Below are 22,253 nucleotides of genomic sequence, written 5' to 3'. Positions count from 1 at the left end.
TACCGCACGAAAATTGTCAGCTGTGGCGGAGAGCTGGTTCTGTTCACCGTCAGATGAGTGAGACAATGAAAGAGCCAGGAGCGGCCTTCAGTTTATGATCCGTCTAAGCTGACCGTAAGTGTGACGCAGATAAGCTGTCACGGTCATCAGGCTGTATGTAGCATCAGTGGCAGGTTTTATTAAGAAAAAAAGAAAGTTTCTTGCCCTTATGGAGAAAAGCTTGAAAACGTGACCTGTCCATCCTCCAGAGCCAGAACTCAAAACAAAAGAGCCGGTGTTTCTTTATTTTTTTGAGCCAGTTTTTTGCAGCGGCCGTGCACCTCCTTCTTGCTCACGAGTCTATCTGAATTACGCGCCACATTTGAAGAGCCGGCGTTGTCCTGGTTTTAAGATCATTCGGGGCACAGAGAAGAAGGGCACAGGGCTGGATTGCAAAAATGACCCAGTTATTTTAATTAATATTAGTTTGCCGCCTAATGAATGGTTTCAGAGGGGTAGCCGTGTTAGTCTGTATCAGCAAAACCAACAAGGAGTCCTTGTCTCACCTTAGAGACTAACGCATTTATTTGGGCATAAGCTTTCGTGGGCTAGAACCCACTTCATCAGATGCATGGAGTGAAAAATACAGTAAGCAGAATACATATGATAGCACATGAAAAGATGGGAGTTGCCTTACCAAGTGGGGGGGGGGTCAGTGCTAACAAACCAATTCAATTAAGATGGAAGTAGCCTATTCTCAACAGTCGATAACAGGGGGCCAGTACCAAGGGAAGGAAAATCACTTTTGTAGTGCTAACGAGGCCAATGCAATCAAGGTGGCCTATCTCAAACAGTTGACAAGGAGTATCAGCAGAGGGAAAATTACTTTTTGTAGTGACCCAGCCACTTCTAATCTCTATTCAGGACACATCATTGCAGCAGCAGTCACAGCAGCGCCAACTCCAGAGGTGAAATAACCTCTCTGCTCCCACTTGAGATTCCCCTGTTTATGAGTCACACTTGGAGCTCGTGTGTAACTGGAGACAGAAATCTCTCCCTGCTAGAGGTTCTCCGGCCTGGGCTATGCAGGACGGTAGGATGGACGGATCACAATTTCCTTGTGATTTTTAAAATCGATGAAATCACAGGGTCCTTCACAAACACCTGCTGAAAGAAAGTGAGAAGTGTTTAAATAGTCGAGGGAATGAGGCTGAGAAGAGGGAATGACGCCCATGCCCTGTGATTGCAAAAGGCTTCCCAATACTACACCCTGATAATGAAAACATTTCCAGCACCACATCCACGTGCGGCCTGTTGTTTTTCAAAAGGGCAACAAACCTTTTTCATTACAAGGAAATAACTCACATCCGTCAAAACTCTGCATCTCCGTTCATTGGGACATTTCAACATTTGGACATTTGTTTTCGTTCCCAATAGGAAGGAAAAACAAAAATTTTGAACTCTCCCATGAAACAATTTCTGAGTTCTCTCCCTGGTTCTGGGCAGGAAGTGGGGTCTAGTGGTTGGAGTGGGTGGGGGGCAGGGAACCAGGACTCCTGGGTTCTATCCCTGGTTCTGGACAGGAAGTGGGGTCTTGTGGTTGGAGCAGGGAGGTGGGAGGGAGCCAGGACTCCTGGGTTCTCTCCCTAGTTCTGGGCAGGAAGTGGGGTCTGGTGGGCTAGGGCAGGAGAGGGCGGTAGCCCTATAGATGCCTTCTAACAGTTGTGCATCTTCCAGTGCTCCCTACCACTGGCCTGAGGTGACACCCAAGGGTTCAGACATCAGTTAGTCATCCACCCTCATCAGCAGTTCAAGCGTCACGGGTATCAAACGCTGCCCAGCAGCTGCCAGGAGTCGCTCGCTTCACAAGCCAGCCTGGAGTAGGGCTGCCAACCCTCCAGGATTGTCCTGGAGTCACCAGGAATTAAAGAGCAGCCTTTAAATAAAGATTATGGTGGGTGATGGAACCTCCAGGAAGACGCACAGCCCAAACTGGCAACCCTAACCTGGAGTGAATCACTTACCGTCGTACCGAACGCTCATGGTCATTTCCCAACCACAGACCTGGTCTGGAAGAGTCCTACCCTTGCAAAGTGGGGGATGAACACAGGGGCCCCTGCCAGAGCCCCAGAACCTACATAGAAGTAGGGGGCCACAGGTGCCAGGACCGTGGCCCTGCCCCCTGCTCCTCCTCTTCTTCCAAGGCCCCACCTCCTGCTCCTCCCCTGCCCCCTAGGGCCCCTCCCCATGGCCAGGCCGGAAGCCAGGCAGGGGCTGCAGTAAGAGCTATCCAGGGAGTCCAGGCCATTGTGGGGAGCCCCAGATGCTCCACCTGCCCTGGACCGGGGGAACAGGCACCTGAGAGCAGCTCCCAGCCCTCGTCCCTGCCCCCCAGGGTGCACCACCTGGGGCAGGTAGAGGGTCTGGGGCTCCCTGGGTAGCTCTTACTGTGGCTCGGCTCCAACTTCCAGCCTGGCCAGGGGGTGGGGTCTTGGGGGGAAGAGGAGAAGCGGGGGGTGGGGCAAGTGGAGTATGGGGGGGCAAATGTTCTTTGTGCCAAGGACCCCAATAAATCTCACTCTGCCTCTGATGGGATCTGGAGGACCCTACTGGGAAGGAATCTGGCAGGGTGGAGCTGACAGGATGGCTAGGTAAGGGGGAGCTGACCTGCTGGGCTCAGAAAGGACAGATGGACCAGTGGTTAGAGCACTAGCTTTCCATTCCCTGCTCCATCACTGGCAGGGGAGCAGGCTCATTGCCCCAATGAAACATCCTCCCACCGGAGCAGAGCAGGAGCCCTCGGTTTGACAATGCTCCTATTCAATTCACCAGGTCAGGGAGGAAGAGATGGGCGTGACCATCTCAGCTCCACCCACTCTATAAGTCCCGCCCACTTACAGAACCAAAACAGGGGGTAGGGGGGCAGTCACATTCGATTTTGCTGATGCTCAAAATAAGTCTTTCCTTGGGCTTGATTAGAATGTGCCATGGGGCACGCTGGGCTACTTGGGACAAAGCCCAGATCCTCCACAGTGTTAGGCGCCTAATTCCCATGGATCCCAATGGTATTGAGGTGCTGAACTGCCATAGAAATCAAAGGTATTTACAGACCTAACTTTCCTAGCAAGCAAAGTATTTAGATGCCTAACTCCCCTAGGCATCAAAATGTCGGTACCTAACTACTTCTTCTGTATGATTCGAGATGGGCAAATAATGGGGTTTTCAGTCTGCCGGCAATTTCGTAAAGTTGGGGTGGGGGAGGAATTGTTTCGAGATGGACGAGAAACGGAAAGGTTTGAATATTTTGGTGAATTGGAAAAATCAGGAAACAAAATTGGTTTAATGTCAGATGAAACTTTCAGTTTAATCAAAATCAAAACGTTTCGTTTCAATTTCATCCATTTTTAAATGTGCTCGAATTTTCTTTTAAAGAAATTTTGATGGCAAAATTCATTTAGCACCAACCAACCAAATACATTTCAAAATGAAACGTTTCATTCCTTTTTCAATCTCTTTGTTTTGGTTTGGTTTAGAAACAACGAATTCACGGGAACAGACATGAATTTGCAGTGTCTCCCAGAAAAAATTTCAGCTGAAACATTTTGCCTGGCCCCTGTTGTCAGTGATTCACCAGCATTTAAACAGCTCCCAAAAGTTTTGTGAATTTTAGCAGATGCAAATAAACAGGAAAAGCCCAGTGGGCGTTGGCCCTCCTGGGTTCTACCACTGACCTTCTGCGTTGTCCTGAGCAAATCACTTCTGTGCTCCAGGCCTCAGTTTCTCCTCTCCCTTTTGTCCCTCCTGTCTATTTAGACTGTAAGGGCTAAGGTCACAAAAAAATCTGGCACGTTAGTGAACATTTCAGTGCCACTGAGATCCTTACCACTGCTGTTCAGCTGCCATCCAAACCTCCAGACATCTAAAGTCCTAGATACCTGAATTTCTGCCAGGGAGCAGTCCGGGCACCAGGGCCGGCTCTAACTTTTTTGTCGCTCCAAGCAAAAAAAAAAAGTGCCACCCTGCCGTAACACCCCCCCCGCGAGCACCATGCCACCGAACCCCCTGAGTGCTGTGCCACCCAAACCCTGCACCTCTCTGAGTGCTGCGCCGCCCAAGTCCCTGCCCCCAAAGCGCCGCACAGCCCAAGCCCCCAAATGCCTTGCGCAAGCCCCTCACCCCCCCGAGCACTGCGCCGCCCAAGCCCCCCCGAATGCCGTGCTGCCCAAGCCCCCCACCCCCTGCCGCGCTGCCCAAGACCCTTGGCCTTCAGAGCACACGCAGCCCAAGCCCCCACCCCCCGGAGTGCCGTGCAGACCAAGCCCCCACCCCCCGAGCACCATGCTGCGCTGCCCAAGTCCCCCACCCCTCTGAGTGCCATGCCATGCTGCCCAAGCCCCCCACCCCCGAGCGTCATGCTATGCTACCCAAGCACCCGCTCCCCCAGGCGCCATGTCGCCCAAGCCCCTCGCACCCCTGAGCGCCATGTTGTGCTGCCCAAGCCTCTGCCCCCCTGAGCACCGCGCAGCCCAAGCCCCTCAAACGCTGCGTTGCCCAAGCCCCTGCCCCCCGAGCGCCACACTACCAAAACAAAAACAAACCAAAAAAACCTCTCCAGCGCCACCCTGCTGAACCAAAAAAAACCCCAAACAAACCTGAGCATCACCCTGCCCCAAAGTGCCACCCCAAGCACATGTTTGGTCGGCTGGTGCCTAGAACCGGCCCTGCCGGGCACTTACCAATGCCTCATCCCCATCAGGGCAGAAACTAGCCTCTTCCTTTTCTCTCTGTCATCTGCTGCTGCTTCCATCTGCTTTGTGCTGTTGACGTCAACTGTTCTGCCCTCCCTACTTAGAGTTCTTCTGAAGGTTTCCTGGGGGTACCCATCTGTCCTCGCACCAGTTAGTTTCTGCTTGACAGCTTCCCGTGCATTGGCATCCAAAGTCCACACGCCCCAGGTACGTCAAGCCTTTCCTTCAGATTCTGGTGGAAACAAGCTGCTGGTTGCAGGTTCCTCTGATCTCTTCATTGGCAAAGAAGTCTTTCCAGCCAATACCCAGGAATTATTTTCAAAGGTGTCTAGCTTCCGATTAACGTTGTGGTATGTCTCCAGCTCTTGCAGCCGTATGTTTGCGTGACCAATGCCCTTTTGATGCCAACTGGCAGAGGAGTACATGGGGTACAGGGATCCCATAGGTTCCCCAAAAGAGGTCATGGAAGGTCGCTCTCCACTGGACGTCTGAGTCAAACTGGTCATGCTAATCATTGCACGATGTACATATGGAAAAAATGTGAGGAGATATAGACTCATAGACTTTAAGGTCTGAGGAGACCATCACGACCATCTAGTCTGACCTGCCACACATTGCAGACCACAGAACCTCACCCACCCACTCCTGTAATACGCCCCTAACCACTGGCTGAGTTACTGAAGTCCTCAAATCATGATTTAAGACTTCAAGTTACAGAGAATCCACCATCTACACTAGTTGAAACCTACAAGTGGCCAGTGCTCCATGCTACAGAGGAAGGTGAGAACCATGCCCCCCCCCACGCCCCACCAGGGTCTCTGCCAATCTGACCTGGGGGGAAATTCCATCTCGACCCCAGATCTGGTGATCAGTTAGACCCTGAGCATGTGGACAAGACCCACTGGGCAGACACCTGGGAAAGAATTCTCTGTAGTAACACAGAGACCCTCCCCATCTAGTGTCCCATGACCGGCCATTGGAGATATTTGCTGCTAGCAGTCACAGATCGGCTACATGCCATTGTTGGCGGTCTCGTCATACCATCCCCTCCATAAACGTATCCAGTTCAGTCGTCTTGAAGCCAGTTCGGTGTTTTGCACCCACTGCTCCCCTTGGACGGCTGTTCCAGAACTTCATGGTGATGCTAACGGTTGTGTTCTCTAGGTCTGCAGCTACAAGCAGGTCACTCAAAGGTATCATGTCTTGAGACAAACTTCTCCAGCCAGCGGGTGGCCTGCCAGACCCCTTGTTAGGCGGCTTATTCCTTCGCCCTTTACAGGCCTTTACAGACAGGCCTGAATATCTATATCCTAACACCCCTGTGTACAGTGTGTTGTGCAATAGAAGTCGAGCGGCACACTAAGTCAAATGCTAACGAAGAGTGGCTGGAGGCTGCCGAAGGAAATTAACAGGAAGAGGTAAACAGCAGGACTCTATTTACGGATGGATCTTGAAGCTCTATTGGGGGTGCAGAGAATCACCCTGACATCCTTCCACCTGCAAAGATTAGCTACCAACCGGCTTGATCTTATGGAAGGGGCATCTGAGCCAACCTGGTTGCAAACAAAAGGACATGGGGCAAACCATCCTGCCGGAGATGGGGGACCGTTTTTGCGAGTGACGTTTCAGCTCCAGGAAGCGAGCTATGATTTGGTTTCTGCTATGACCCTTTGCTTCCCAAGTTCTTAGTCTCTAGCACCTGGAGCTCTGTTCTTTGACCGTAAACTTATTTGTTGCTTTCACTCAGTGAAATGTTTTTAAGTGCCGTGGGTTATGGAGAGTGGGAAGCCTGACATGAAGCTTGCAAGCGGGTCAGGATGACTCTACAGCCCAGGTGGTCTTCTAGGAGACAGGAAACCCACATTCAAATCCCTTCTTTACAGAAAGCAGACAGGGGCACTGAGGGGAATGATAGCTCAGTGGTTTGAGCATTGGCCTGCTAAACCCAGGGTTGTGAGCTCAATCCTTGAGGGGGCCATTTAGGAATCTGGGGCAAAAATCTGTCTGGGGATTGGTCCTGCTTTGAGCAGGGGGTTGGACTAGATGATCTCCTGAGATCCCTGACATTCTATGAGATGAGAGTGCTTCCCCCACCAGCCTTCCACAGGGAACAAAATGCTTTAAGTGTCTAATGCTGGGAGATGGCTTCCAGAGGAGACTCAAAGGTGTGACATTGTCAAAACATCCAGACATGACAATGTGTTGTGACTGAATTTATATCCATTTTTAAAATGGGGTTAAAAGGCCAAAAGCAAAATGAAAGCTTTAGAAATGTTCTCAATGAAATGTTGCAGCTGACCCAAATCAAGATGGTTTTTGTTTTCCTTTGTTGAATGGCAACATTTGTCAAGTTTTTTGAGATGGGAAAACTTTTCAAAATCTTGAGCATTCTCCTGGGATGGGAAAATCGTTCCCTGCCCCACCCTAACGAGAGTGACTTAAGTTCCCAATATTACTGGGACCGTCCCAATATTAGGGGCTTTGTCTTATATGGGCAAATATGCCCTCCCCCCCAAAAAAAGTATCCTGATTTTTCGCACTTGCTATTAGGTCACCCTAAAGGGAGTAGCAGCCCCTACCTTCTTCTCAGGGGTGTGCAAGGATAAATATATTAAAGAATGTGAAGTGCCCAGATACCAAGGTGATGGGGGGGCAGATAAGGACCTAAAATGAGCAGATCGAAACCTGAAGGCAAATAAACAGAATCCAATTCTTATTTTTACAAAAAAGCAATCTCCCTATCTGGTCCAGCATCTGGTTCACTGCCAGCACTCATTGGAAGGTGTGAGACCCCCTGCAGTGCCTGATGGGAGATATCTGTCCCCCTCCCAGAAAACACATCTTAATCTCTAATTATAAGAGAGCAGGGTGATGATTAACTCAAACCCTGAAAGAGGAGGTTTGATAATCCCAGACACTAATTGGTTTGCAATCACATACTGTGATAATTCCGGTTATTCCACTCCCTTCTTGATCTTCTTAGGGTTTTGGTTTCAACAGTTTCCTGTGGCAGTGAGTTCCATGGGTCAATTACACATTGCGTGAAAAATACAAGCCCTTTTATGGGCATTGAACTCACAGATTCATCAGTTGCGTCTCCATCGCAATTCAAACCCAGTGGCATCACGTCTCAGAGCCCGAATCATTAGACTCGAGCTCACAGGGCTTGGGCTGTGGGACTAAAAATAGCAACACAGACGTTCCCGCTTGGGATGGAGCCCTGGATCTCAGACCAACCCCCCCCCCCCCTTCATGTGGGGTTGCCCAGCTCAAACTCCAGCCCAAGCCTAAACATCTACATTGCTGTTTTCAGCCCTACAGCCCGAGCCCTGTGAGCCCAAGTCAGCTGACCCAGGCCAGGTGTGGCCATGCTGGGGGTCTTTCATCACAATGTAGGTGCACTGATATATTCTAAGGCCAGATGGGGCTAAGAGATTATCTAGTCTGGCCTCCTGTCTAATGCGAGTCAGAGAAATTCACCCAGTTCCCCCTGCATTGAGTCCAATCCATAGTCAGCATTTTCCCAGGATGGCACCTGTGCTTCACTGGAAGCCATCAAACAATGGAGAATCCATCAGGGAATAGCTAATCAACCCACACAGTGAAAAATTGGTGCCTTATTCCTAACCTGAATGTGTCTGTCTTTCATTTCCAGCCGCTGGTTCTTGTTCTCGTTCATTCACGAGCCCATCAGTACCTAGGTTTTTCTTCCTGTGAAGATATGCACACGCCGTGACCAAGCCATCTCTTGCTCTGCTTTTGGATCAGTGGAACAGATCTAGCTCTTTCCATCGCACATGGTGTAGGCGGGGTTTATGCTAAAAAACAAGGTTGACCCAGTTATGTCGTTCAAGGATGTGTGAAAAATTCACACCCCCCGAGTGATGTAATGAAACCAACCTAACCCTCCACGTAGACAGCTCTAGGTTTACGGAAGAATTCTCCCATCTACCTAGCTCCTGCCTTTCGGGGAGATGGATTGACTACGCCAATGGGCCAACCCCTCGCTGGAGCGTGTCAAGTGTAGACAAGCCCTCAGGCCCAACTTCCCCTGAGTCCCTGTTGCTCATCTCTGCCCCCCTCCTCGCCCCGATTCTCCATCTTCTTTTTTCCCCCCTTGTCCTCATGCAAGGAGACAGAGTGGAAGGTTCAGGGAGTCGCTTTCGCCAGTGGAGAAGGTGCCATTTCAAGGGCTAATTCCTGCCAGGTTCCCCTGCAGAGGACAGAGGCAGGAACAAAGGCCAGCTTGCTCCTGCAACTCCCTGGGATCCAACCTACTGAAACCAGGAGCATGAGGGTGGAGGGAGCCATCTGGCTGCCAAATCATGGGGCAGCTCCCCAGACACATCATGTTGACTCACAGGGACAGCCCATTTCCCTGGTATAAAAAGTGACCCATCCCAGAGGATCTTGAGCTTTATCCAAGACACAACTGCCGGAGCCTCTTCCACTCCCGAGGGCCCCCTGCCAGGAGGTACAGGTGAAGCAAGGCTAGTCCAGCCCCTGTTATGATGCCTGGCTGGTGGGTGGAGGGGATGTCATGGTTACAGGGTGGAAAGGAGATAGCTGTGGTTTGGAGAGTGATGTAGGGTGGTGGCTTGGGGCATCTCACTGTTATTGGGGTGATTACGGGCTGCCGGGGCATCACTTTATTATTGGGGGGCTATGGGGTACCAGGGGGCATCTTTCAGGTTTCAGGGGACAATAAAGTAACAAGGGGGTATTGCATTGTTATTGGAGGTGATAATGGGGTGCCAAGGTGCATTGCTGTATTATTGGGGGGATTATATGGGATGGCAAGGGGCACTCAATGTAGATGGATGGCTTGGCATTTCAGCCACTCAGCTGGTACTTGGAAGACATGGCTTCTAATCTCTGGTCTGCTGCTCCTTTCTGTAGGACCTTGGCCTGTAGGATCTGTGCCTCAGTTTTGCCATCTGTACAATGGGGATCATAGCCCTGCCCTGCTCACCAACAGATTGTGGGGATAAATAGGATAAAGATTGGGAGGTGTTCGGGTACTACCGTAATGGGGCCCAGATAGCACCTCAGGTCTATTAATTTCTCTATTATTAAGCTGGTTACGAGGGTTTCGCTCTACTCTGTTATTGGAGTAACACATTGGAAGGGGAGCTAGTAGGAGAGGGGTGAGCTCAGTCCTGTTCATGGAAATTTTTGTGATCTGGCTTGAGATTTAGTTCCCCCTACAGATCAGATCTTTTCATGGAACATGCCGCTGGGGGCAGCTGGGATCGGGCAGAAGTGGAAGATGGAGCTGAGTTGGGGGACACTGGGCCCCAATTGCCAACAGATGATCACAGTGCGTTTCTCCTCCCTGTGTCGGGCAGTGCTGTCATCCCCTGATAAAAGGCAGGGCAGCCGAGGTGCAGAAAAACAGCTCACTCATGAGAACCTGTGGAAGAACAGGAACTCAAGTGCGGCTTTCCTGAATCCTAAGCATGCACCTTCCCTGTGAGGCATCCATCCTCCTCAAGACGCCCGTGGCCAACAATTCCCTTTCAATCTCTTTCCCTGCAGTAAACCAGTAACTCCACCGACTCTATCGCCACAACTGCCATGGAGCTGCTGATCATCGCGATGCTGGTAGTCGGGGCAGCAGCAGGTAGGAAAAAGAGTCAAGCGAGAAGCCAAAGTTGGGTAGGGTGAGAAGGTTCTGCAGTTTCACCGCAAGGCCCTTCCAGGAACGTCTCAGAGATGTTGCTTAGGTCAGGTTCCTGCTAATGAGGAGTGAAGTTCCCAGCACTCCTATTATCTATTCCATGGGTTGTGAAAGGGAATTAATATATTCAGGCCTCATCTCTGATTATTCATTATTGTTTGTAGGGCAGGCAGGAAGCCACGATTTCACAATTTGTTTTCATCCCGAATCAGGATAGAAGGAAAGAATTTTTAAATTTCTCAAAAAATGAATCTGTTTCATTGAGATTTCGATGCCTTTAAATTTTAAGCATATATCAAAATATATAACTTTTATAGATCATCATATCTAATATAAAAACATGTAAACAAAAAATTATTTTAAAAAAATCAAAATGTTTTTTTTCCAAAAATGTCCAATGGCCTGGTCAAACTACCTATCCCATGAAGCACCATGCACCACTTGGTGAGGAGAAGTTAATGCATTAGGGGAGTCTCTGGCTGTGAGCATCATCCGAAATGTAGTTTGATTGTGGAGCCCAGTCCATACAGGAGACTGCTTTGTTTTGAACTTTTTTTAAAGGATTTGCATCACAATCAACACATTCTCACAGAAATTTTCAACTTTGACACAATGGCATTTTCTGATGGGAAGAAAAAAGTTTGACAGTTTTCATTATTTGTATTGCGATAAAGCCTAGAAATGCCAGTCATTGACCAACCCCCTGCTCTCCTGAGTATGTGTAAACTGTGCTTTCCAGAAGTTTATAATTTAACCAAGTCTGGGGGAATTTTCATGGGAACAGCAAAAGGCACCTCCCTGACACCAGGGCTATTCCTTTGCAAAATTTCAAGTCCCTGCTACCCAGGCACTAGAGCATTTCAAAAAGTGGTTGGAGAATTGTTTGAACATTGCAAAAATGACCTATCATTTCCAAACCTCATTCTTGGAAAAGGCTGAACTAGATCTTTCCAGAGCATATTCATAGAGCAAGCGTGGAAAATCTCTGCCTGAAGAGTTAAAGTGTGGCGAAGCTTTCAGCCACTGAAAACAGGGTTTGATCAAGGAAAGTGTTAGGTAACCTTGACTCTAGGTGTTGATACCAACACCGCCTACAATAGTTTATCATCCCTGCCTGAGCAAGTTGGTTTTATATGTAAATTCTGCCTCCCCAAATATTCAGCTCAAGCAAATTGTACACATCATTAGCAGAGAACACCAGCTAGCCTGTGACTGTCCATTCCAGAAAACAAATTATTTCTTCTCCCCCCACCCAAAAAAAATTGACTTTTTCAAAAACACTCCCAAAAAAACAAAAAACAAAAAACAAACAAAAAAAAACACCCCACAACCCTGAAACATTCTGATCTGCAAATACTACTGCAATGCTTCATGGGAGTTGTAGTATGGGGGCTTTAGGCTCCCATCCTTCTCTATTGGCCAACCTCTGTGGTCGGACTACTTCTCCCAGTCATAGTGAGGGAAGGTGGAGTCTCTGGTTGTGCTGCATCATGGGAGATGTAGTCCTTCTGTGATACATAGCTTATACAGGAATATGGGGCACCCAAACTGCAGTACTGCAGAAGGGTGCCAGCAGTATTTCCAAATAAAAAAAATTCAAAAATTTCCCCAGGAATAGAAAAGCTCTGTTTTGCTGAAACCCTGATTGTCCATTAAAACAGTTTCTATCCATCCCTGTTAATGATGCCCCTGGCTAGCTTGTCTGCAGGGATAAGATCCAGGACCCAACATGTAAAACCATAAGCCTTTCCTCTCTAAATGAAAGGATCAGCTCCGTGCACCTGTAGATTTGTGCATGCAGTTGGGCAGGAACTAGAATCTTCTGCGAGACATCCTGTGCTTTTGAAATTTATTTTCATTCCAAATCAGAACCACACCAACAAATTTTGACATTTTCAAATGAAATTTTCAAAAAAACTACTTCTGATCAATGAAAATGTTTAATTTTGATACAATTGAGGTGTTTAGTTCCAATTTTTAATTCGTAAAGAATTTAAATAAATTAAATAAGGTACTAAAATAGCAAAACAAATTGTCATTTCAAAATGAAAATTGAAATGTTCCATTCCGATCATGTCAATTTCTTTCCAAACAAAATTTCATTGAAATTGACATGATTCCTGTGAAATGTCTCCATTTCGACAAAATGGCATTTTCCGATGAAAAAGCTGTTCCACTGGAAATTTTCCAACCAGCTGTACCCCTGAACTTCTATCTTCTAGTGTAGCTATTAGGTAAGGACCCTGTGCTAGTGTGGCATGCACTAGATATGCCAATTTTCTTGGGAAAAATCAATTGATGACATCTCTGATAACACAACACATGGGATAATAGTGCTGCTGCTGGCTGTGGACCATGGATGGTGAATCTGAAGAACTGAAAAGACTATTGGCCTATGCATCTCAGCTACAATATTCTGCCTTTTTGTGCAAAATTTGCCAGATGGGCGAGGGGCAAAGACTGCAGCTGGGGATATGTATCATTAGCATCCAGAGTCTTCACAAATGCAGTCTCCAAACACACACAACTTCAGAAGGAAAGTCTGAGAAATCTGACTTGGTCTTGAAGCTTCTCCCAGCTGTGTCTATGGATCATTCACAATCGAAATAAGCTATCTCAATGATGAGTGCCATCTCAGATCCCAGTGCTCATGCTTCAGAATTATGACTCCACCGTTGAATTCACATCAGGAAGTCAAATCGTTGTGGGATGATGCTTCTTTCAAGATCTAAACGAGATCCATCAAGGTCAGGCTCCAGAAACCAACTTCCACATCAATCTACTCAGATGGTGTGCCATCTCGCATGTGGGACGTATGATCAAGTGCAACTGCAGAGATACTTGCGTCCATGATGCATGCTCCACATTCTGGATGGAAAACACCTTTCATGCCTAAACATTATGCCGTCTGAGCCTGCAGTGGTGGATAATGTTCTCCTCAAAGGGAAGTGTGTTAGGGACGATTGCAAAGTACTTCACTTCAGAAGGAAAAATCAAATGCGCAACTACAAAATGGGGAATAACTGACTAGGTGGCAGCACTGCTGAAAAGGATCTGGGGGTGATAGTGGATCACAAATGGAATATGAGTCAGCAGTGTGATGCAGCTATGAAAAAGGCCAATATCATTCTGGGATGCATTAAGAGGAGTGCCATATGAGAGACATGGGAAGTAATTGCTCCACTCTACTCAGCACTGGTGAGGCCCCAATTGGAGAAACGTGTCCACTTCTGGGCAACCACACTTTAGTAAAGATGTGCACAAATTGGAGAGAGTCCAGAGGACAGCAACAACAATGATCAAAGGTTGAGAAAACCTGACCTGTGAGGAGAGGTTAAGATAACTGAGCACATTTAGTCCTGAGAAAGGAAGACTGAAGTCAGACCTAAGAACAGTCTTCACATATGTTAAGGGCTGTTATGAAGAGGACGGTGATCAATTGCTTTCCATGTCCACTGAAGGTAGGACAAGAAACGATGGGCTCAATCTGCAGCAAGGCAGATTTAGGGTAGATATTAGGAAAAACTTCTCAACTCTCAGGACAGTTAAGCTCTGGAATCAGCTTCCAAGGAAGCCCTGTCATTGGAAGTTTTTAAGACCAGGTTGGGCAAACATCTGACAGGGATAGTCTAGGTATTTTGGGGGATTCTGCCTCAGGAGGCTGGTCTCGACATCCTCTGGAGATCCCTTCCAGTCCCATATATCTATGACACTATGATTTTGTCAAAACCAAAAGGTTTTGATCAACCTGAAAGGGGGTTCCCCTCCCCCCTAGAATTTGTTTCATGGGAAATATTGGGGGCACATTTGGCCCCTGTCCTTGGCAGCCGAGTCCAGAGTCTGGACCGGGAGCAGGACAGAGCCACTTCTCACGTGGCTGAAGGTGGCTGCTCAGGGTCACTGCTCTGTGCAGAATGGTGGCTGGCTGTGGAGGCGGTGGCTTCCTCTCCCTGCCTGGGCCAGGCTGCCGGGGACAGAGGCCGAGTGAGCCGGAAACGTGCAGGGGGAAGATGGCATCTGCTCACTCAGCCTCTGTCCCTGACAGCCAGGCCCAGGTGGGGAGTGGAAGCCGCCACCTCCTCTGTTGGACTCTCTCTCAGGCAGCCGCCGCACTGCACAGAGCAGCGACCCAGAGCAACTGGTCCCACCCTTTCCACTCCTCGCTTGGGAGGGGGGCCGAGCGTGCCAAGGGGCAGGCGCATCGGGGAAGGACAGAGCCTCCCTCCCTCCCTCTCTCCTGGCAGGCCAAGCAGAAATCTACGGGAGGGGCACATAACCCCACAGGCCCCCCCACCACAAGTTGCCTATGAATACATCCCTATCACTACTGCAAATGCCTCGCCGGGTACAACCTCGGACCGCCTTGGGCTTTTGCACGACCGCGTGCGAGCGGCAGCTCATGGGCATCCTGCCACAGGCCAATCCATATTGCCCCGCCTCACCCCATGCCCTGCTTTCAGCTGCTGTTTGCAACTCTCCATTGCAGACTCAGACACAGAGGGAAACCGGATCATTGGCGGGAGACAGTGCCGCATTGGCTCCCGGCCCTACCAGGTGGCTCTCCTGAGGAACGGCCACATCTACTGTGGTGGGAGCCTGATAGACCCGAAGTGGGTGCTAACTGCTGCGCACTGCAGCAGAAATATCAGGTAAGTCAGTGCTAGGGTGGAGACAGAGAGGAAGATGCATGGGAGTAACCCATGTCCCCAGTCCTTATCTTCTACCTTGGTATTCCCCATCCGTACCCAGGTCTCCCTCTGCGTCCTCTAAACCCCAGCCAACCCCATCCCCCTCCATTTTTTTCCAGCCCTCAAATCATTTTTGTGGCTCTTTTCTGCACCCTCTGTAGTTTTCCAGCATCCTCGTACAGATGTGCCCACCCCAGCACGGACACGGCACGCCAGCAACGCTCTCCGCAGCGGCATGTGCAGAGGGAAACTCATCCCCAGGCTCACCAGGATCAGCCCCTTTAGCATCCTACTGGCAGGTCATGTGCAGGTGCTCTAGGAGCTGATGGAATGGAGCGGAGCTCCAGGAAATATTTCCCCTTGACTCCAGTCTGATGCCCTTGGTTCTCAGTCGGAGAGTCTGCAACCCGCTACTGGTTTCAGGGGGTCTTTGGGGCCCTGTGGCTGAAGCCTGGAGCCCTGAGCCCTGGTGCGCCCCATGGGGCTGGTGCATCCTGCATGGCTAAAGCCCCAAGTCCCCCTCTGGCAACCCCACTCCAGATGCAAACTGGAACTGGGGTGCTGCTCTTTTACCAATCTGGGTTCCCTCTCACACTGTGGGTATGGCTACACTGGCACTTTACAGCACGACAAGTTTCGCGCTCAGGGGTGTGAAAAAACACCTCCCGAGCGCTGCAAGGTACAGCGCTGTAAAGCCTCAGTGTAATCAGGGCGGCAGTGCTGGGAGCACGGCTCCCAGCGCTGCAAGCTACACCCGTAGAGGATGTGGTTTATGTGCAGCGCTGGGAGAGCTCTCCCCCAGCGCTGGCGTTCCGACCACACTCACACGCTTTGAAATTTCAGGTGTAGCCATACCCTGTGATGTGACAAGCTGCAAAGCCCTCCAAGCTTGCCCTCACACCAACATCCACAGGCAGGAGTCACACCCATGCTTCCCTGAGTCATAACAGGGGCCATTAGCCCTAGAATGTCCTCAGGAAAGTCCATCAAGTGTGGATAGGCTTCTTCCATGGTCCATTTCAAGTTAAGCATTCTTTGATGGGCCATTCAACTTGAATAGTTCCTTCACGATGTGCTGGCCAAACTAGAAGCAAATTGCCTTGAGGGTGCTACCCCCAGAAGCAAACATATTTGAAATACAGATACATGATCAATATTCATAACTCCAGATACAAAAATGCTACTTGCCTGCAAACAGGATAATCATATTTAGCAAAGCCTACATAGCAAAGCAAAGCATACATTTTCCATTGACACCTCACATGCCATGGTGCACAAGATGCATCATAATTATGTCATACTCATAATCATATCACTATGATGAATATGGGGTGCAGAGTGTCACAACCCCACCCTGAAGCTGAAGCCCAGAGCCCTGAATGGAGGGCACCTGTGGAAGGTTCCAGGAAATACTTGATGAGAATTTAAACCCTGGAATGAACGCTTGGTGTTCCGCAGAAGGGGAGTGCCTGAAAAACCAAAAGCAATTCAGGATGCCTTTTTAGATCTCCGTAATTACTGCAAATCCTGAAGATAGATCTGTCCTTCCCCTCCCCTCCTTTTCTCCCAACTCTCTTTGTGTGTTAGGATGAAGCTGGTATATTCGTTGTATTTGGAAAACTAATTGAAAAGTATAAATAATACATTAAAATCGCAATATCTCACGTTGACATTTTCAAAACGTTTCGATTTTCAATTTGAGACTTCTTTCAGCCATGTTTCGTCATGATCGGAATGAACTTTTCTCGCCTGACTTTTTGATTCACTGGAAAATTCTTTGACCTAGATTTACTCTTTGTGGTTCTCAGGGCTCCCGCATATTGGTTTAACTTGGCATGAGAGAGCCGCAGTAATCCAGGACAAGGCAAAAGTAAAAACAACCGTGTTAAATGGGTCCCAAAAGTAGGATGAGCAGCTAGCACGTGTGAAAAACCAGGAAACTTTTGCTCAGGGAGAGAGATAGAGTTGCACAAACCTCTTATATTGAGACGATCTCGATATTACTGGAACAACTGGTCACCCCACTCAAAAGCCAAGGACAAGGAATTCATGATCTTTGGTGAAAACTGCAGCTTTGATAACATCAAAATGTCCCAGAAATTCGGAATGATTTTACCAAATTGTTCATTTCAGCTGTGTAAAACCAGGTGCAAGAAATAGTAGTGTCAGCAACAATAGCTAAGAATGTGTGGAAGGAGACTATTCAGACAGGGAGAAAAACAAAATATACCGTGCACATGTGACGTGAGAACAAAGCATGATATGTACAGGACTTGGACCTGAAAAAAAACAGACAAACCATAAAGTGCATGATTGCATGTAAAATGGAGGATGCATGCATCAGAATAGGGTTAAACTTGTATATAAAGTAACCAATATCTGTATTCTTCGGATCTGTGATATGCCCTGTACCCACTCCTTACACATGATTCTGATCAGCTCTGAGGAGTCTAAGTGTATGCCAAGAAAAACACGAGATTGGAGTGAAACTGAGTTCTTGGTGAACCAAGTTGATGAGATCTCAGAGACTACCCCATCACTGAAAAATCCATTATTGGTCCAATTCTAGTTGCTTGCCAGATATTACCATTGAATTGCCACCCATTGAGCTCTTCCTTTGTCCTCTCTCCATACAGATCTGTGCAGGTGCATCTGGGAGATTATAATCTACGGGCGAAGGAACCCACAGAACAGATACGAAGAGTCCGCAACTTCTTTGTGCATCCAGAGTACAACCTCCGCCGTTATGACAATGACTTCATGCTTCTGGAGTTGGATGCGCCAGCTCAACTCAACAACAACGTGAACACAATCAACTTGGCTACCAGGTGTCCCTCTCCTGGAACACCATGCATCGTGTCAGGATGGGGCACTATCAGGTCCCCCCAAAGTATGGTGTGCTGGGGTTTAGAGGGAGGTTGAGGTTGGGCTCAGGTTGCTGGGGGGGGTGGAAGCTCTTTAAGGAGACCTCGTTAATGAACTGTCAAGGGTTCTTGGCTTCTCCTGGGGGAAATTTTTCAACAGAATGATTTGTAGTGAAAAACGCAACTTCGACAACACCAAAGTATCCCACAAATTCGGGGCGATTTCATTCATTTTAGAAAAAAAATATTCTGAAAATAGTCAAAACTTTGCATTTGAAAACACTGGGACACAATGGCTTGATTTTTTTTTTCTATTGAGAATGTTTTCTTTTGAAATTTCCTTTCCTTTTGTTTTCAAAACAATTTAAAAACGTTACAGACGTGCTTCAAATCGCAACAAAATATTATAAGATCACATAAAATACTGGATTTAAATGAAAGGATATGTTTGACCTGAAATGAGGATTTTTTTTTCTGTCTTTTCTCATCATCAAAATTTTCCTTTTTTGGAAAAGGAATACGGCCAGATCCCAGCTGGGGTCAATGGGCTGTAGCTCCATTGGAGTCAATGGGCCAGATCCCAGCTGGGGTCAATGGGCCGTAGCTCCATTGTAATCAATGGGGCCAGATCCTAGCTGGGGTCAATCACTGTAGCTCCATTGAAGTCAGTGGCTCTGTGCCAGTTTACACCATTTGAGGGTCTTACATCAAGTTTTCTTCTCTTGCACCTTGTTCCCTACTCATGAACTCCTGTTTTTCTGTCATTGCCCAGGGCTGTTCCCAAGTGTCCTGCGGTGTGCAGATATCCATAGCGTCAGCCAGGCCAGCTGCCAGACCGCTTACAGGGGCATAATCACAGAGAACATGTTCTGCGCTGGCACGGAGCGGGGTGGCATAGACTCATGCCAGGTAAGGGGGCATCCCGGAGAGTAGGGTAGGTGCCGGGTGTTGAAGCTCACAAAGTTCAATACTCTTTATCCGCTACGACCTGCAAACCCTTATCTGCCTACTACTGAGAGGCCGTCGTCAGTCATCCTCTGGCCCCAGCCAGCCTCTGTGCCCCGTGGAAGAGCAGCCAATCTGCCTTCCGGCTGCACCAAGGGCTGGGCTTCATCCAGTTCCTGGGCCTGTCTGATCCCCAGCACAGGTGTAGGAAGCTCAGACCACTTGAAACCATTTCTGCTCTTTAAATCCTTCCTGTGTCCGTGTGTGTCCCTGTCACCCCCTGCTGGAGGGCATGAGTGCTGGTGTGTGGGGGGGTGTCCCTGACGCCCCCTGCTGAAGAGAGTGGGCCATGCTCTGTGGGGGGGGGCCCTGGAGGCATGGCTGTGTTTTACAGATGGCTCCACATTGTCTCCACAGGGTGATTCAGGAGGCCCACTGGTCTGCAATGGGCAGCTGCAGGGTGTGGTCTCCTGGGGGATGTCCGTTTGTGCCATGCCGGGACGGCCCGGAGTCTATGCCAATGTCTGCAAAGCTGCCGAGTGGGTGAGGAGAACAATAGAGAGGAAGTGCATCGGATCAGACTGAGAGCTCACAGCGTGTCACGCCTGCCACAATAACCCACCAACACATGCCCCAGCCACACCTCTCCTCATCTCACCGCGGCACCCGGGGGGTGCTGATCTGGGTGGGACTAGGATGGTGGCACTGCGGTGGGCCAGCCCAAAGCAGCCAGTGGTTATGAGTCAGGCCTGACAAAATCCTGAGACTAGGTTAAAAATGTGGGACAGGTTTAAGAATCATGAATCAGCCTAAAGATTGTGAGATTGCTTTAAAAATCATGAGATGAGTGTTAAATTCATGAGATTGCTTTAATAAATCACGAGATTGCCTTAAAAGTCACAAATCAGCCTGAAGTTCACAGGATTGCTTTAAAAATCAAGATGTTGAGTTTAAATATCAGGAGATTTGGTTTAGAATCATGGGATTAGTTTGAAAGCCGCAAGACTACTGTAAAGGTCGTGAGATCAGCCCAACAATTGTGAGATGGATTTAAAAATCATGAGATTGGATTAAAACCTGTCTCATAATTTTTAAAATGCCATAAATAACGCACAGGTCTTTGATCGGGTCTCTTGGGTTAGTAAGGGTGGCATAAGCGGCTATAACTGCTCTGAAGTCACAGAGTCTGATGTCTCATGGAGTTCAAATTTTGTCATATTGTGCTACAGAAACATAGCTACTGCACCTGTGGCGTAGACAAGCCCCAGGAGTTCATGTTCAGCTGATTATCCACCACAGCCCTCAAATCTTTCTGAGTGTCACTTCTTCTACGGAGAGGGTCCCCCATCCTCCAAGTCTGGTGGACATTCTTTGGTCTGAAAGAGATACATTTGCAGTAGCCATTTACATCCCCACGAGACTCAGGGTAAACCAGTGAGACTTGGCAGTGGTGAGACTCAGTGACCCAAATCTCACATGATTTTATGACACGTCTCATGAGGGGGGGTTTGTTTCTTAAAGTCTTGAGCTCCTGGAGTCACGTGACTGTGAGAAGCTGAGCTTTTGTTGGCAGAAATCGCTTTTTAGACCTAGGCTTTGTGGAAAGAAAGCTGGGAAACCGACCCTTAGAGGTGCTAAAAACAGTGAATAAACAAACCCTACTGGTTTTGTTTTATTTTTCACATCTTCTGATTTTTTTAAGCCAATCTCACAATTCTGAGTGGGCCCAGACTTGGAAATGTTAAACTCTTGAGGCAAGAGATACTAGCCACAAGGGGTGGAAAAATCACTGACCGATCCTAGACAAAAAGCTGGGACAGGAGAGATTGACAAAGAGTGAGGCAGTTTGTGCTCATAAACCACACCTGGTTGCAGGGCCGTCCTTAGCCATAGGCAGAATAGGCAGCCGCCTAGGGCACCGCTAGGTCTGGGGGCACTGCTCTGCTGGGAGCCCGGACAGATGGGAAGCCGTGGAGCATGTAAGAGCAGGGCTGCTGGGTCCTAGAGAGAGCCAAATGCAGCACAGTCTGAGGGAGGGGATTGGCTGCTGGGGTCTCTGGGAAGGGAACGGAAGGGAAGGGCAGGGGGAAGGAACTCACCTGTGAGTGTGACTCTTTCCCCTGGCATGAGGTGAGGCAGGCTCGGCGGCTCTGGCAGTATCCTTTGTTGTCCCCCATAAGATCCATTCTTCTCCCCCCTGCCCCACGGAGCACCCCGCCTTTCTCCCTCCCCCCACAGAGCACCCTTCTCTTCCCCCCCACCTCCTGGCTGCCTGCTGAGAAATAAAAGTGAAAGTAACTCACTTCTTGGCAGGCAGCTGGGACTGGAATGGTCACACAGGGCTGGGCTGGGGAAAGCCAGACAGCATGTGCAAAAAATCAGGACAGGGGGTTGGGGTAGGGTGAGCAGATGTTCCACTTTTATAGGGACAGTCCCAATTTTGGGGTCTTTTTCTTATATAGGCACCAGGTGCCTATATAAGACAAAGCCCCAAATATCGGGACTGGCCCTATAAAATCAGGACATCTGGATCTGATCTCTCTAGCTGGGGAGCGTATCTCTCCCCCGGGCGGAGCTGCACAGGGCAGGATGAGCTGCTGTGGCTCCGTGGGTGCCCTGTCCCTGAGATCAGACGCTGTGCTAACTTCACCATGGTCTGTTGGGCTGGCGGTGGTGCCCATAGGCGTGTGATTGGACCTGAGGGTTTGCTGCTGCTGTTGCCACTCTGCACCCAAGAGGTGGATATTGGGGTCCTGCAGTTTTCCACCTATTTCCTCCTCTACTGCAGCTGTTGAACCAGCAGCCTGGGGGGGTGAGCCAAGCATGAAAGCAGTGCTGTGTTGCCATTTAGATTGTCATTTAATAAATTTGTTTGCCAAAAATGCTTTCTAACAATCCTGAATTCAATTTCAATGTAAAAAAAAAAATCAATATCTTAGCCAAAAACAGAAAATTAAGTTGTTGACAATTATTTGTGACAAGTTTGGTTTGGGGCAGGGAGTGGGCCAGTTTTCATCAGAGAAACAAAAAATGTTGACTGACTTTCCTATAGCCCTGTTACTGCTAAATAGAGCCCTCCAACAACTGTAAGATGCTCATCTCCTTACTAGTGTATAGAGCAGGGGTTCTCAAACTTTAACAGCCCGCGAACCCCTTTCACTAAATTGTGAAATGTCATGAACCCCCTCCTAAAAATGAATATTTTCAAGGATCTAAGTTTAAATTTCCTCAGTGTGATGGATGCCCCAACTGCCCTCCCCGCTCTTCCTAGAGCTCAGGCTGGGATTCGGGCTGCCGGCTCCCTTGCTGACAGGGGCAGGGCTCAGGCTGCCAGCCCCAACTGCCCAGC

The 22,253-nt window shown here is 48.8% G+C and overlaps 1 protein-coding gene and 1 long non-coding RNA gene across 2 annotated transcripts in view; one reads left to right on the top strand and one right to left on the bottom strand.

Moving 5' to 3' along the window:
* LOC142047541 (uncharacterized) overlaps positions 1–22,253 on the bottom strand; it is a 403,753-nt gene that overhangs the window by 74,255 nt on the left and 307,245 nt on the right. The window lies entirely within an intron of this gene.
* Positions 10,305–20,770, top strand: LOC116819736 (kallikrein-14-like). The gene is made up of 5 exons (XM_032771706.2): positions 10,305–10,350; positions 14,894–15,056; positions 17,732–17,985; positions 18,732–18,868; positions 19,322–20,770. The coding sequence occupies exons 1-5, from the start codon at positions 10,305–10,307 to the stop codon at positions 19,487–19,489; spliced, it is 768 nt and encodes a 255-aa protein (XP_032627597.1). The 3' UTR covers positions 19,490–20,770.

The sequence above is a fragment of the Chelonoidis abingdonii genome, chromosome 11, assembly GCF_003597395.2.
Source record: "Chelonoidis abingdonii isolate Lonesome George chromosome 11, CheloAbing_2.0, whole genome shotgun sequence".
Classification (NCBI taxonomy): Eukaryota; Metazoa; Chordata; order Testudines; family Testudinidae; genus Chelonoidis; species Chelonoidis abingdonii.
The sequence above is the reverse complement of the archived record's forward strand: the minus strand, read 5'-3'. Positions and strand labels throughout refer to the sequence as shown.

Coding starts and splice junctions, on each gene's coding strand:
- LOC116819736 (XM_032771706.2), top strand. CDS start 10,305: ATGGAGCTGCTGATCATCGCGATGCTGGTAGTCGGGGCAGCAGCAG. Junction 15,057..17,731: donor CACTGCAGCAGAAATATCAG/GTAAGTCAGTGC, acceptor CTCTCCATACAG/ATCTGTGCAGGTGCATCTGG. Junction 17,986..18,731: donor CACTATCAGGTCCCCCCAAA/GTATGGTGTGCT, acceptor GTCATTGCCCAG/GGCTGTTCCCAAGTGTCCTG.